The sequence below is a fragment of the Sebastes umbrosus genome, chromosome 16 (assembly GCF_015220745.1).
Source record: "Sebastes umbrosus isolate fSebUmb1 chromosome 16, fSebUmb1.pri, whole genome shotgun sequence".
In the NCBI taxonomy this organism is placed as follows: Eukaryota; Metazoa; Chordata; class Actinopteri; order Perciformes; family Sebastidae; genus Sebastes; species Sebastes umbrosus.
The window spans coordinates 29575512-29592886 of record NC_051284.1 but is presented as its reverse complement, the minus strand read 5'-3'; the positions used below and the strand labels follow the sequence as shown (position 1 = coordinate 29592886).

Here is a 17375-nt window from a genome sequence, read left to right as displayed (position 1 = left end):
AATATCCACCACAGAAACCTTCTCATTCTCCTCAGTGGATCCCTGCTGACTTTAACCTCAGCAGGCTCCTCATCTCAGGAGCTGGACGCCTCATTAACTGCCGGTGAACACAGGCAACAATGCGAAGACATTAAAAAAAATATTAAAATGAAAAAGAAAACATAAGAGCGTAAACACGGCGCTCCAGACTAATTAGGAGGTGAGAGCTGTTAAATGGGAGAGGAGATGAAGCTGTGGAGAAGGACGAGCTCCGTGTTTCTGTGTTGCTATTGTTCATATTTATACGGAGATCATGTTGCTCTATAAACACGCCGTTAGAAACAGAGACTCTGGAGTATTTACTGTTAGCTCACCGAGCCTTTAACGAGAAAACGGCTCGTTAGGAGCAAGACAGCAACTCGAACCAACTACAGGAAACAACCGCTCAGAGGGGTTTTTATGGGATGTTGACATCTGATCGCCTGCAGTTACTCATGCATGGAACAACTGGCAGAGCCAAATTAACCGAGAGAGCAAACCGCAGTCTGGATTATTGCTCATATTCAGACATTTCTCTGAGTGTTCTAAACGGCAACAACAAGCAGAAAGTATAAATGAGAGAAAAAGTGAAAGTTAATCACGTCCCCGTCGTAAAGGATGACCTTTTTTCTTCCCAGATATAAATCACGAGTTTTGTTCTGGTTGTGATTAGCATCATTAATGGCCTCGATGGATTCATCAGCATTAAACCGACTTCTATGATGCAGAACAGAGAGGAAATAAAGCTGCATTTACTGCCTAAATCCACAATGCAAACATAAACAATCTATTATATAGCAATTATTAAGTTAAATGTGGGTCCATTTATTCATATCTTGCACTGCACTGTCACTGATTATGTTTACATGCACACTAATATTCCACTATCATTCTGAATATGACAATATCCCTAATCTGATATGGGTCATTTAAACAACATATTCTGTTCAGATATTCTGAATGGAGCATTTTCAGATTAAGACGTGTGATCTGCTGATATTATTCAGGTTTTAGGAGCTTTCTTTGGACATGTAAACAACACATTCACAATATGCGTCTCTATTTTTTCTGTAGTCTGTGACACGCGGCCTCTTGACGGTTTACGTCCAGCTCTGTGCGTTGAACACAAACCAACCAGCCGACGGTTTGCAGAGATGCATGCCCAAAAGAAAATAAGGAGAAACACACTTACTGTTAAACATCATGATAGACTTGGATTTCAACAGGTTTTTGGATATGAGCAAATATCACAATGATGACCTTTTCAAGAAGCTGTTTGAAGGAGTGAAGGAGTATGCATGGCTGCATGTAAACAGGAATATCAGTGGAGTAATCACTTTCATTATCCATGTAAACAGCTTAGTAGGAATATTGTCTTTTTCGGTATAAGGGCAAAAAACAGAATATTTTGTGCATGTAAACATCAACAATCATTTTTACTCTGTTTAATCTTAATGCCTTTATGTCTTATCTATTTGCATCGTTTTGAAAGATGCTGTACAAATACATTTTCCTTGATTCTTAAAGGTGCTAAATTTGAAATTCAAAGCATATCTGTGATTGAGGGATTGCCTCCACATGGCTCTCAATATGGCGACAGCTGAGCCGGCAGCGTGCAGCTAACAATGCTAAGAGTGCAAACAACGGCAACAGTGCTGACAGAGCTAACAGTGTTTACCTGAGGGGGAACTGGAAGGTGGGTGTTAAGCGTGATTTATGCTCGCCTGCATCCTCGAGGGTCGCGAGTGTTCATGCGGCAGGTTTTCGCCTGTCCGTGCACATCCTAACTTTTCTAACTACGCAGATGCGCGGAGAAAATGGAGAGCTTTGAGGCGCTTTGAGAATGTCGGTTTGCGGCGAGGAGAAACCCGCACAGAGTATAAAAGATCATGTATGTGTGACCGCCCTTGAAGAAAGTATAACCAAGGCTTGAAGCTTCAGCAACGACGCCGTCGGTCGGGTTATCAGCTATAACCACCGTATGAGAGCAGTGCAGATTGGCTCTGATTAGCTAGCCAGTGGGGCAACGAACACATGCACTAAAAAGGCCCGCATAGCCAGACCGGCTATGTCAACAAAGCACAGAGAAACTCTGATTACAACACACAAAAAGAGGGAGAGAGACTTCATTCTTTGCTCAGGTAGACATTACTCCTCTGTATCTTTACATAGACGATAGTTGTTTGATGATATATTAATGCTCTTAATGTCGAATTTAGTACCTTTAAATGCTGTTACACACAGAGGCTCCATAGTCTGAACCAAGACGGCAAACTTTATTACTCCTTCAACCTTGACCAGTCCTTCCGTTCTTAACTTTCACAATAGAAGCCCTAGACATGTAATATTTGCAGGCGAGTATTTTGCATTTTTGTGACGTTTATTCGTCATGCCTCCGGTGTGTAAAGCCTTAAGAAATACCATCTTGTGCAACTGGGAAGACCTTTAATTCTCTGATAACTTCAGTTGCTCTAATTCTGCTTGTTTGAGAACTAAATTATTGCAACTTTGTCTGTTTTAAGACAGAAATCGCTCAACAATCACAAGCTCGTTCAGCCTCCTGCCTCTCAGCTTTATCAGGGTGAACGAGGAGGTCAGTGCGTTTCTACGGGACGAGCTGAAAACGCTGCATGTCATGTGGTTTTTCCCGCCGGCGTGGCCCGACAGCTTCTCTGAGAACTTCAAATAGACTCGGCCATCAATTGCCGAGACTATTGCTTGCATAAGCAGACTATAGCTGCAACGCCAGAGCGACCGTCTGCAGTTCAAAGCCCCCTCTCCCGTGACCTCATCACCCCCGTTCACATTTCTAAGCCTCTCTGAAAATCTCACACCGTCTCACACTGCGCCGTCTGCTCCCTCCAGTTTCAACCTAAATGTGCTTCAAGGGAGTAAAAGAAGAGAACAGCTGGGCAACTTTCAACTGGCAGAAATCAACTCGTTACTGCGTCTCTGTTGAGTAAAGTGGTCGTTTCCTCCCCTCGGCTTGTTTGAAAAATGTACGGACTAATTGCCGGGTCAGTGAAGAGGGTGAAGGAAATGAGTTTGTTGTTAAGCGCCCAACAGAACGAGTCTGGCAAAGCGACACCCGAAAGCACAAACATCTCTTTTCAATCCGGCCCCGTCGCTGCAACATTACATAACAGGAGCCGCGAGCGAGGAGCAGCCTCAGCCAATGGCGACGGCCGTTCGCTTCCAGTTCCCAGGGGAAGGTGAGGGGGGTTGCTAAGTAACAAGCCTTGTTGACCCGGCCCCTCGTGGCACTGTTTTCTTCCTGGTTGACAGAGCCTGAGCTCCCCCGAGCTCCTCCATTCAGAGCTGCCAACAGCACATGATGGAGGGGGAGACAAAGGAGGAGGAGGGATGGAGGGATGGGAAGGAATGTGGAGAAGGAGAGGAAATATAAAAAGGAGAGTGACGGGAAAGAGGAGAGCAGCAGAGAGAAGCAGTAACGGGAAGAGATGAGGAGGACACGAGGGAATGAAGCATAAAAGAGAGAGGGATGAGGGATGGAGGAGTACCGTGGGAGAAAGAGAGAAACAGTAACGGCAGAGGAGGAACTCGTGTAGGAAGTATTTTTAAGTGTGACGTCCTGAATTTCCTCAGCTGACGCAGCGTTCCAGATGAGATGACACGGAGGTCGAAATGTTCCCATTTTCTTCCGACCTCGGAGCGTTCCAGGTGCACGATGCCAAACGTAAACAAAAAACATGGCCGACTATGACAAACTGACGTTTCTTTGGCAACTAGTGAACACACACTTGAACTCTCAGCAGAGCAGCCGCCACTAGTTGGGGCGCATTTTTATTGTTTTCCCAAATAACTTTTGCGCAGAGATCACTTAGAGATCGGTTACCGTAATCAGCTACTAATAACATTGGTGACAATTCACAGAACAGGTTTTATTATTATATAATAGTATTTATTATTTAAATCAAATAAATATACTTTACGTTACCTTTTAGTTGATGTTTAACCATTTACAATATGCGCTTCCAGACAACTACTTCTACGTGAAGTCGGGGTTTCCCCAAGTGGGATATCGGACTTTGAGTGGTGTTCCATTGTACTTTTTCTCTACTTTCTCTTCTCTACTTTGTATCCTGGATAATTTAATGACACCACAGAGTAATCTCCATCACTGCGGTGGCAACTCACTTTTAACCCAGCGTAAATATCACTGTAATGAATGCAAAGGAATTTTTTAACCACTTTTGCCAAAAAAATATCCACAATATCCTATATAACCTGCTACATGTTGTATATATATCAAAGTTGTAATTTTAAAAACGTAAACTTTTTGACGATTGAGCAAAATAAACCAGCCTCTGATCCATGTATTTTCACTTTAATTTATCTCCCTTAAATCTTCACGTTCCATCAAAAGCTATGGATGTATTCTGAGCTGCATGCTGACAAAGAACCGATGGCTCTAAAAACTACGATACCCATGAGCCTCAGCGGGGGGTTACGGTGGAAAAAGAGGCCAGTCGAATGTTGTGTTGACACTATGATTGACACGGCAACAGGTTACAAGTCATTTTTAGTGGTAGCCAGTGACATGAAGCGACGAACTGACGCCCGACACTTGTCTCTGCGTGACGGGCGTTGTGTGCTACGAATCAAAGTTGAGCTGGTTTCAACTTTTTTCCGCGCTCTAACGAAGCGGTGAAGCGTCACAATCATATGCTTTTGTTTCACCCTGTTCCGTTCTATAAAAAAAAATGCTGTTAGTCGGATCCCAGTGCTATTTATCGCTCATCTTCAAAGTGTTGAATGTGGCTTCCTGGCTTCGTATCTGGTTTTAAACATTCCTGACTGTCCTTTTCTTCCCTTCCTGCTTCTCAACGCTGCTGATCCGTCTTATTTCTAATGATTTACTTCTCCCTTTTCACCACTTCTGCCATGTTCCTCTTCATCACTCCATAAAGAAGCAAAGCGGCAGGAGGTATTTCAGGAGTCCAATGTTTGGGAAGTTAAAGTCTCGTTCATTTTCAGCGTAGACAGTCAGAGCGCTTTGTTAGACATACAACTCTTATCAAAACATACCCGGTCCTTGGAGAAAAAGACATAACTATAAGATTAACGACATAACTACGTCAACGAGCGCTCGGGCAACACTTCAACTGTGACTCGGCGACAACGTAGCTGGCAACGCCGGCTGTTTTGTCGCTCGTGGTGAACACGGCAAAAGGTGCAAAACCGAAGCTGCAACAAAATCAAAACGCTTCGTTGTTGAAACTGGGGACAAAATATATTTCAGGGTTTTTTAATTCATCCAAAATTGATCCTGAATGTAAATTGATTTAATCTGCTGGATGTTTTATCAGGCTTTTACAAAGTGATATTCAGTTTAGCGTCACATAACAGAATTTTGAGCTTTGTAATTGGATGTTTCTTGCTGAAATGCACCTTGTTGACTTTTATCCTTCAGTTTTTATGTCCAGAGACTTATAACTTTGTCTTTTTCTCCAAGGACCGGGTATGTTTTGATAAGAGTTGTATGTCTAACAAAGTGCTCTGACTGTCTACGCTGAAAAATGAACGAGACTTTAATTTCCCAAACATTGGACTCCTGAAATACCTCCTGCCGCTTTGCTTCTTTATGGAGTGATGAAGAGCAGCATGGCAGAAGTGGTGAAAAGGGAGAAGTAAATCATTAGAAATAAGACGGATCAGCAGCGGGGAGAAGCAGGAAGGGAAGAAAAGGACAGTCAGGAATGTTTAAAACCAGATACGAAGCCAGGAAGCCACATTCAACACTTTGAAGGTGATGTAAAGCTACCTGTGATTGAATTTGGGTCCAATTTAAAAATCAAATTAAGAAACAAAGTTGTGAAAACGGGGCCTGTACGTATCTCCCTGAAGATATCTGCTGAAAGCTGAGGACGTCCTGTTCAAAGAGCTGCAGTCTGACTGGGTTTAGTAGAGCCGATATTCTGGATTCATCTGAAAGCCGAGCCAACAGAAGCCCATCTCTCTGCAGGGCGGTAAAAAAAGACCTCTAAAAGTGCTGTTAAAGACGTTTTTATGTCCAAGTTTAAGGCCGTATTTATTTTAAGAGGCTGTCAGAGGTTTTTAGGAGCAGTGAACGCCCTGCAGGGAGAGAGAGAGAGAGTAATAATGGAAGGAGGGCAAACAAAGACAAAGTGAGCTTCACCTCTCACACGGCCTGAGTGGAGATTTATTTATCCCCCCCCTCCGACCCCCCGTCCGCTCCGCAGGAGATCTGAGCAATCAGCAATTAGATTTTAATGGCCGTCCAGGAGAGACTGACGGGGAGTTCCAGCCTGACTCCAGGTCCGTTACAGTCACAGCTTCATTATGTGGAGACAGGAAGCCTCTGGGTCTGGACCGCTCTCAAAGGAGTTAAGAGTCTGTCAACAAAGACCCAAACCGATGATGAATGTATATTAACAAGAAATGTGTGTATCTAAAGCCCGATACATCGTATTCCTCTGTGCTATAGAGCTCCATTCAGGGTTTCTGCACTGTTCGCCAGATTAATTACTATTAAAGACATTTTTAATAACGCAAATGATGTGATTTAATATCTTTATCTCTGTCATACTGGTCAAACCAGTAGAGACAATAAGGCCTACAATTACTTATTAAGAACATGAAATTATTCTTATTTTTGTCAGTACTTCGCAGCTGCACAAAACAATAATCAACGTGCCAAAGCAATAATAACGCAATAATAACGCCACTAATTTCTTTAACAAATTAACATAATTTGCGTTTTTTAGGTTGTAGCAGGCTCAATTTTAAAGTTAGAGTGAAGATACTGGTATCATATGAAACTAAAAAAACTGATGAATCCATCGGTACCAACCATGTCATACTAGTTTATTGTGATGGAGGTTAAATAACGCTCCAAACTTACTCTAAATTATGGCGATGAAAAACTGTCATGTCCATTTTCAAAGGGGTTCCTTGACCTCTGACCTCCAGATATGTGAATGTAAATGGGTTCTATGGGTACCCACGAGTCTCCCCTTTACAGACATGCCCACTTTAAGATAATCATAATAGTCAAGTCAGCACACTGACACACTGACAGCTGTTGTTGCCTGTTGGGCTGCAGTTTGCCATGTTATGATTTGAGCATATTGTTTTATGTTAAATGCAGTACCTGTGAGGGTTTCTGATCAATATCTGTCATTGTTTTGTGTTGTTCATTGATTTATAATAATAAATATATACATGCATTTGCATAAAGCAAGAATATTTGTCCACTCCCATGTTGATAAGAGTATTAAATACTTGACAAATCTCCCTTTAAGGTACATTTAAGGTACATGCAATTAATTGCCGATTAATCGCGATTAAATATTTTAATCGATTAACAGCTCTAAATAATACATAACAATTAAATAAATGTGTGTTCATGACTCTAACGGCATTATTACAACCCCCCACCCATTTTATTTATTTATTTATTTATTCATTCATTTTTTTATTTCTCCCTAATTTTATTTTTTGGGGTATTTGTTTTTATTTATTTAATTACTTATTTAGTTATGTTAATCTGTTTACTATTTTAGCGACCTCAGGCCTGTAACAAAATGATGATGTTATTAATAATAAAAATAAAATTTCATTATAAAAAAAGCAAATCAAACATGATTAACCAGCCTCCTGTATGCACGGTTGACAAATATCTATGTTAATATGTGTCGTCACAAAGCCTCAAAACTATACTGTAAGTGTGTTATATCATCTTTTAGACTCCACAGTTCATCTCTTCTGCTTTTCTCTGGTTTAGTTTGTTCACACGGTAAATGCTTCTCTATCTCCAAACTTCCAAATGGTACGAATCATTACGTGCTGAGAAACGGTTCCTTTTTTTAGCTGCTTTAAAAACACAGTTTCTGGTAAGTAACAGTCCTGACAGTGAGTCTGTGTGTGTGTGTGTGTGTGTGTGTGTGTGTGTGTGTGAGTGAGAGCGAGGCAGAGGAGATAACAGCATGAGTGAATAAGTGAGTGAGTGTTTTAGAGAGGAAAAAGCGAAAGGGGGGAAGTTATCTGTCTGAGTGATTGACTGGGCGACTGAGTGTTCGTGCACGTCTGTTAAGTGCAGGAGGGCCGAACGGAGTCTAAGTGAGGCGAGCGGGAAGACGAGGCGGAGGGCGAGAGCGAGTGACGGACGACGAAGAGCAGATGTGGTGAAGTTGGACGGCGGCTCTCACCTGCTCCACAGCGAGCTTCTTGCTGGGCTGTCCAGTGATGAACGGCTGCAACCTGCAACACAGACGACAACAACAACGCACCATCAACACAGCCCCAAACTTACAGTTCAGTTTCTCCACATCTTAAAAGGAAACTTCAACTCCAACTTATGAAGTTGGTCCAGTATTGAAGGATAACACTGCAGATGGCAACCGCAAAACAGGCTGCAATGTAATCCTTCCTGGCACCTGGGCACCATCAATGTACGTCCACTAAAAGAGTTTTAGCCACTGACAGGCTCAGATTGTTATTATAAGTGTCTGACAGCATGATGGAAAGAACCCTACAGAGAAATGAAACCTTTCTACACAGTCTGTTATTGTGTGTCTCGCGAGAGGATTATGCCTCATCCATATCCTCAAAATCATCTGAATATTCAGCCATGACATTGAAAATCTTTTAGAGAACACTAAGCTACGCTTTCTGTACTCCAACACAACAAACTCTGACAACACTGTCACTCCTCTCTCCAACTCTCACTCACGTTTCCACCGTTGTCTTCAAGCAACAAGTCACATCTCGTGAGATTTCAGAAAGAGACTTCTCCTTGAGTGAGACTTTTAAGTTTTGCTATTCACTGTTCATTACTAAATTGCACACGTTAAATGTAGGGCTGTCAACTGATTAAAATAATTAATCTTGATTAATCGCAAATGTATCAGTTCAAAATGTACCTTAAAGGGAGATTTGTCAAGTATTTAATACTCTTATCAACATGGGAGTGGACAAATATGCTGCTTTATACAAATGTATGTATATATTTATTATTGTAAATCAATTAACAACACAAAACAATGACAGATATTGATCCAGAAACCCTCACAGGTACTGCATTTAGCATAAAACAATATGCTCCAATCATAACATGTCAAACTGCAGCCCAACAGGCAACAACAGCTGTCAGTGTGTCAGTGTGCTGACTTGACTATGACTTGCCCCAAACTTCATGTGATTATCATAAAGTGGGCATGTCTGTAAAGGGGAGACTTGTGGGTACCCATAGAACCCATTTACATTCACATATCTGGGGGTCAGAGGTCAAGGGACCCCTTTGAAAATGGCCATATCAGTTTTTCCTCGCCAAAATTTAGCGCAAGTTTGGAGCGTTATTTATCCTCCTTCATGACAAGCTAGTTGGTTGGTACCGATGGATTCATCAGGTTTTCTAGTTTCATATGACACAAGTGTCTTCACTCTCGCTTTAAAACTGAGCCCGCTACAACTTAAAAAGTTGCATTCATTTGATAAATTAGTGTTAAAACGCTTCATGCATGCACACGGCAGAGAGGTTAACAGAGTTCATGAAGGGTGTTGATGTGGCCACGACATAACGCGATGATATTTCAATCAATCAGTCCTATTTACACTAATATTCAAACTTCAAACTTCAGGTTCACCAAGGACATGGGCAGCTCTGGATAGTTGGCGTGATAGAACCACTACAGGAAATCCTTTATCACCGCTTTAAACAACGGAGTCGTGTGTCTGTAGAAAATGAAGAGCATTATTCAAACTGAAGTCCAGTCTGAAAAAGATTTTTATGAACCTCTCAAGACTAACGATATTCATTTCCACACATTATTTTTTACAGACATTAGGAGACAATAAAATCTTTCACTGTGCAGACGGTTCAGCTCACGGAGTCGCTGTTCACCTCAGCAGCGAGGACACGGTTTCTGCTCAGCTCCTTCTCTCATTCACACCGGTTTCTCTTTCTCGTCCTTCATTTCCATTTCCTGTTTTTGGAGTTTTGCAGCCTGAAGCCTCCCACACACCGAGCAACACTTGACACTGGAACACAGAGTCTGGTAATCTTAATGAAATCCTTGGCCTCTATTGTGTCAACAATAAAATCCTGTAATCATGAATGTAATGACGGGGATTTCTCATCTAATGGAAATACAAGAAGTCTTTGAAAAGAAGAGGCTGAATGATGAGGATTATGATGATTAGGCCACGACTGTTATTGATATTATCAATACTGTTACTAACTGGGTACTGCTATTTTTTGGGACTGATTGGCCAACACATTTGCAGATACTTATAGATCTCTAATAAGATATTGTTGGCTGATATGTCTGCCTGGTTGATTTATCTTAAACAAGGAGACACGTTGGAAAATTCACCAATTTTGGGGACTGAATTTCTCTTTTTTTTACCTTTATTTATTCAGGGGGAGGTTCACTGAGAGCAATGCTCTCTCTTTCAGGAACACCCTGGTCACATTCACAGTTACACGTTCACAATGAAAATGATCAGGGGTAAGCGAGACGTTTTTTAAAGCTGAACCGGGATCAGATTCTCCCTCTTAAAGGTACAGTATGTAGGATTTGTCAGCATCTAGCGGTGTGGTTGCAGATTGCAACCAACTGAGTACCCGTCTGCTCACTCCTCCCTTTCCAAGACTGCCGTAACGTGAGCCGCCGAGTGCTAAACCGCGGTAACGCCGTTCTCCTCGCTCAGAGGCCATCCTTCCTCATCATAATAACACTACTTTAGGAGCAACGGAAGTCCGACGGCGGCTGGCGGTACCACGGTTTAGCACTCTGCGGCTCACATTTCACAAGGGTGTTGGAAAACTACCCTCTGGGTAATGTCAAAACGTGAAAGTCTCGTGTCAACGTGTTAACAGCCAACTGTTTGATCTATAGGCTGAGATTTAGTTGGAGACGACGGTCTGATGCTGCTGTAACGTTAATGTATGACTGTATTACTGCAAACTAACGTTAGCTAGCCACGCCACCATCATCATTTAGCTATTTAGCACACTGACAGTGAATATTCACTTATCGTATGAGCTTCAGATGTCAGTGTGAAAGCCTCGGTTAACCCGCTACACAACAGCTTTTCATCATTTTCTCTCCTGTGACGGCGAGTTTCATTCCCCTAAAAAGGGAGCGCAGCCTCGGAGAGGACGCCATGCTGGTCTGGTCTATAGCTTGGAGCCATAAAGACCCTCTATTAGATCTTTTTAGGACATGGCAGGGGAACAAATCGGAGATTTCCGGATTTAGTTTTGGTGACGCTAGATGAATAATCAGAGGATCACTATGAGGATTCATCCACTTTGCACGACGGATATCTGTACAGATATTAATGGCAATCTGTCAAATAGATGTTGAGCAAAAATCTATAACTCTTTTGTCTCCCTAATAACCTTCATACAGTCCTTTATCTTCAACGAAGACAGATGCTGGTAACAACGAGAAGATACGTGGGTATCACGGCAGGCTTCAGGGGATGAAGAAGTGAGAAATATAATAATAATAATCATTGTAATATTAATAGTAATTGTGTACAACATTACTGCTGAGTCTCGCCGTCTGCACAGAGAGCTCAGCTGGATATTATTAAGATTTCTGCGAGGGCTCCTTGCAACCTGTATTACAATATATTTATATTCATTACAGTCTTTATTACAGGATTTACTGTTGACACAATAAAGGTTGAGGATTTCATTTCGATTACTACGGCTGCTGTTTGAGTCTCTCTTGGCTTCAGGCGGCGACCGGATCAAATTACCGACTGTCGAGAGCGAGTGTGAAACGAGAGAGAAACTGTGACTGACGGGCCGACGTACTGTCTGTGAGAACGATCTCTTCCTCGACAGTCTCGGAGATAATCAGCGATGAACGTACTTCCTAAGCAGCCGTCCTCTCGGCTGGAATTAGCATCGTTCCCGGAGGCTCCCCGCCCCCTTCCCTGCCCGCCCGCCCGGCCCGGCACGGCCCGGCACTGAGCCCTCCCTGGAGGCTTACAGTAAATGCTCGACTCTCACTGATAAGAGAGAGAGTGAGCTTTAATTAATCTGCTTTAACCAGGGGAAAGATGGTAAAAGGAAGAAGGGAGGATGGGTAACAGAGAATGTGGCATCCTCACCCCCCCACCACCCCCTCCTTTCTCAAAGCTCATTAGAAAATCCCTGCCAGGCCGGCGAGTCGCTCCCCCGCTGAGACGACTATTCAGGGCCCCCGGTACATGTGCTAGACTACTCGCTCCCCTGGGCCTTGACCCGGACACTGGTGGGAGGACGGAGGGAGGGATGGAGGGATGAGAGGGAGGTAAGCAAACAGGCAGAGAGGTGGGGAAAGGGTGAAGAGGAGAAGGAAGGAGCAGGGATGGAGGGCACGAAGGAGCAAATAATGAGATGGACTCCGAGAGGGACCAAGGAAAGAAGGGCGGAGGGTTTGAGGGTACAAGGCAGTAGAGAAGGAGGTAAGGAGGGAGGGTACCAGGTGATGGGAAGGAGGAAAGTGTGGAAGAAGAAAGGATAGGAGGAGGAAATGAGGGAGGTGTTAGAAGGCGGTCGTTTTTAGAGGAAATCAGATTAAATCTCATCAAAGGGTTGCTGACCTACATGTGACTCCAATCACATGTGGATCAATAATCAATACAACAGAAATAATTCACTGTCAGATAAACAAAGGAGTCCTTTGACCTCAGACCTCCAGATATGTGAATGAAAATGGGTTCTATGGGTACCCACGAGTCTCCCCTTCACAGACATGCCCACTTTTTGATAATCAAGTTATCTTCACCTATTCTAAAATTATGTTTTTGAATATTTCTGCATACTGGGGTCCCTAAACAGTCTTGAATCACAGAAATTGTGTATCACTGTAAAGCTGAGACTCTTGTGGATCCAATGAGTCCAACTGTATTCATGTGTGATGATGTTAGTCCCCATAGGAGACATTTCATTGTAGGGAGACCATTTTTTTAAAACTTGACCTCACTGTATAAAATGACCTGTGGTGACCTCTAGGATAATCACAGCCTCATGAAACTTTACAGCCACAAACTAGAGACCTAGAGCATTCAGAGGATGGATGGATCAAACTAGAGACCTAGAGCATTCAGAGGATGGATGGATCAGACTAGAGACCTAGAGCATTCAGAGGATGGAAAGATCAGACTAGAGACCTAGAGCATTCAGAGGATGGATGGATCAGACTGGAGACCTAGAGCATTCAGAGGATGGATGGATCAGACTGGAGACCTAGAGCATTCAGAGGATGGATGGATCAGACTGGAGACCTAGAGCATTCAGAGGATGGATGGATCAGACTAGAGACCTAGAGCATTCAGAGGATGGATTGATCAGACTAGAGACCTAGAGCATTCAGAGGATGGATGGCTTTCCTAGCTAGATTGATAGATTTTTAGTAGGAATCATCTTCAACTGGAAGTAAGAAAACACTAAAAACTGGTTATTTAAAATCGTCCAAATCAGCTATCACACACAAACTAGACCAAACTGTGTGAGCCAAAATTGAAACCGATCCTTCCTCTTGTTCGGTATTACAAATATTTTCATTTCTAATTCTAACTGAGAGTCTCTGGAGTCTTTTACTCTGAGAGATTTCATAATGAAAACAGAAGCTGCTGCTGCTGTGAAGTCAAACACACTTTCTCTCTCTCTCTCTCTCTCTCTCTCTCTCTCTCTCTCTCTCTCTCTCTCATTACCACATTCACTTCCCCCATGATTTAATTTCCTGCATTAATATATGTCATCTTATAGCTCTTATAATGGTGCGGCGTGTTGTTTACGCTGCCGTGTTTGTGTGTCTTCCTGACATCATGTTATAGTTTAGCTCGTTAGCACCGAGGTGAGGCGTTCCTATAAGCCTCTTATTGTTTTCAATCTCGCTCGCTGGTGATTGTTTTTTTAAATCAACTTCCCATCACTGCTTCTGTGCTTCAGCTCGGCACGGATAAACCGAGACAAACCGACGTAAGAGAGGGAATAATTTCATTATTCATACGATAATCCAATCAATAACATGACGAGGAGGAAGGAAGAGACGGAGGAGGAGGAGGAGGAGGAAGGAGGAATAATCTGCAAACTGGGGGTTGAATGAAATTAGTTCTGCGTTGAGCTCGGATGTAAATAAATGATGATAATAATCTGAGCTTCCAACTCGATTTTCCAGCTGGGGACTGGATCCTCCGAGGCACACACACACGCACACACACACACAACACGCACACACACATACAACACACACACCCTCCCTTCAGCACAATTAAATCAGGCATAATCACAATAAACCCACACACGCTACTGTGGTGCCCACTCATACTTTCCCAGACACGAAAGAACACACAAAATACACACAAATATGCAGGGAAACACACACACACAATGCAGACTCACTCACTCACACACACACACACACACACACACACACACACACACACTCTCACACAAATGAGAGAGTTGTGTCCATTCAGGCTGCAGTGCATTGTGGGCCGGTGTGCAGCTTGGCAGGAGGAGACGCAGATTCAGCCAAAAGAACTGATTGTGTTTTCTTCTCCTCTGGCCGGTCCACACAGCGCTGACCCCGTTCAACGCACGCACACACACACACACACATGCAAACACACACACACACACACACACACACACACACACACACACACACACACACAGTACCTGGTACTGCAGATCCGCAGGGGACGGGATTATATAGATGACCATGTGTTCACAAACACACGCAGGAGAAAACTCCCGTGCTCACACATATATTCACTCTGCTAATATACTTATGAGGACTTCCTGTAGACTCTTTACTTAAAGGCAGGGTTGACAATGGTCTCTAGTCTACACTATTTGTTATGTTGGTTGAAATGGTCTTTACACCCCGACAGCAATCCATTACTGATGAGCTCTGAAAAAGGACCTGAAAAGAGCCGTCATCTGTAGCTGCTGTAATCCTGTAAAAACGTCTACCAATCACTGCCGCGGTTACTTGTCATGAGGTAGCGTTGTTGAGTTGAGGTCCTCTCTCCACTCTGTGTCTGTGAAGGAGTTACGATGCGGCGGTGCTCATGCATTTGTGTGTGGGGGGGCGTTGCCTTGGAAGGAGCCCCGAGGGGAGGGTGGGGGGGTTTCAAATTATGCTAGCTTTCCAACATCGTCCACCCGACCTTTAACCTCTAACTAGGGAAGTCACGAAAACTGATATTTCAGTACCAAGTCGATGCCAACATTCTAAAAACGTGACGGTACTGTGACGGTACTGTGACGGTATGTGATGGTACGTGACGGTACTGTGACGGTACTGTGACGGTATGTGACGGTATGTGACGGTATGTGACGGTATGCCTGTAATGGTCATTGGTACCGGAGGTACTGGAGATGCGATCCTTCCGGATCTGATGGAGGGCAGCATATACGCTTACAAGTGTTCTCATCTGCCGTGAAATGAAGGAAGAAGAAGAACGCCTAACAGCACGGAAAAAAACAAACTACACATGAAAGATGGCAACAAGTGCAGCTGCAGCGCTAGCTCCGCCTCGACTCGTGGAGAAGACAAACAGCAAGAGTCGGGTATGGAAGTACTTTTGCATTGGAGGCGGATCATCAAGGAGCAATTAATAGATTCACAAAAGCCAATATGCAAACGGTGCCGTCGTACTTTTCAAACCAAAGGAGGAAATACTTCCAATTTAGCGAAGCACCTCAAAGACAAACATCCAGATCTGATCCAAGACTTCAATTGATGTTAACGTTAAATTAACAACTACTTGTTATCTTTATCCTGATATAGCCTAGTACACGTTATCATTATTTGAGTTTGAGACAGCTGGTATTGTTATACCACAGCCCTACAGCCAGGCGAGCTGTTTCCCCCCGCTTCCACACTTTATACTAAACTAAGCTAACCACCTGCCAGCTCTAACTTCATATTTAACGCACAGATATAAAAGTGGTAACAATCAACTGTAGCTCTGCCTCATCAGGACTGCAGTAACAACAAGTGGAATCAGATGCTGTCATTCAGATATCTCACATTAAATAACCAGCGCAGCTCTTTCTTTAGTGTCAACGAGGCTGATGGGACTTTAATTTCAACTCAACGCCCAACAATGTCACCCTCGTTTTCAGGGGGTTTCCATCACTTTCTTTATAGTGATGAGATGATTTGGTTCACACACACACACACACACACACACACACACACACACAGGGCCATATTTAATAACCCACTAACCCATCCGTGGCCGTTTGATGAGAGCTGTGACATTTCTCCAGATGGATGGGGTTTCTGGGTCATTTAGCGCCCGGCTGCGCACTGCGGCGGCGCTGGGTCCGTCCTTCGCAGATATTTTTGGGGGGACCGTGACCGGTCTTGTGAACAGAGATTAGCCATTCATTGAGACGGGTGGCTCGTAACGGCTGTGGGCTAAACACACACACACACACACACACACACACACACACAGATATTAATTAATGGGAGACAGTGTGACAAGAAAGACATGCAGAGCAGCTTTCTGATGGAGGGAAACGTACGCTTGAGACAGAAAGAGCGTTTCATTAAGTGTTTTATAAACTATCTGTAGTGTTATCAGGCAGTGTTCACTGTCCTGTGTGTCGTCAGAGGCCGGTGGCGTGACCAGAGGGGAGGATCACAGTGTTACACACCACTAATCACACAAATGGGGAGGATCAAAGGGTTAATAGGAGTATGATCTTTCACAGACACGCACACACACACACATATACGCTCGCAGGCGTTCCACTACAAAGCCAGACCTTGTGGCGACAAAGTCACACTCAATTTTCTAAAATAAACTCTTGAAAAATGTGATCTTAAGACGCACAGTTCAGTTCTTAAATTACCTGATTTGACATGACGCTTAAATTACAAACGTCCACACATCATTGAGTCACATGTGACTCTGTGAAACGGCACTTTAACCTTAAACCAGCAGCGCTACTCTCTATGCTCATTTAGCTGCAGCTGCAATACAGCAAAAAGAAAAACAATTACAACTGAATTTATAGAAGGATGTGTCCTTGAATGAACCTTGAAGTGAAGTTAAAGTAGAAAGAAGGGCATTTAAAACTAAAAACAAGAAGCAGCTAATAGAACTAATTGCAGGCTTTGATGTTTCCAACTTCATGAGTCGTAAATTAGGAAAACTTTTGTCATCCTTTTTCTGTTCTCTTCTTTGAAGTAAAATATACTACATGATATCTATTCTATACATATGTAACACAATGAACGTCGGAAACGGCTTCTTCACAGGGGGGCTGAAGAGAATAAAGGACACAAAAAGTACAAAATAAAGCAAAATAAAAATGTGATTCAAAAAATTATAAAATATGTAACAAA

General features: G+C 43.1%; 1 protein-coding gene across 1 annotated transcript in view; it reads right to left on the bottom strand.

The window, feature by feature from the left end:
* LOC119474766 (transcription factor IIIB 90 kDa subunit-like) overlaps positions 1 to 17375 on the bottom strand; it is a 123488-nt gene that overhangs the window by 6689 nt on the left and 99424 nt on the right. Inside the window, exon 17 of the mRNA XM_037747029.1 lies at positions 8211 to 8262. Coding sequence (XP_037602957.1) covers positions 8211 to 8262 — 52 coding nt within the window. The remainder of the gene's footprint in view (positions 1 to 8210; positions 8263 to 17375) is intronic.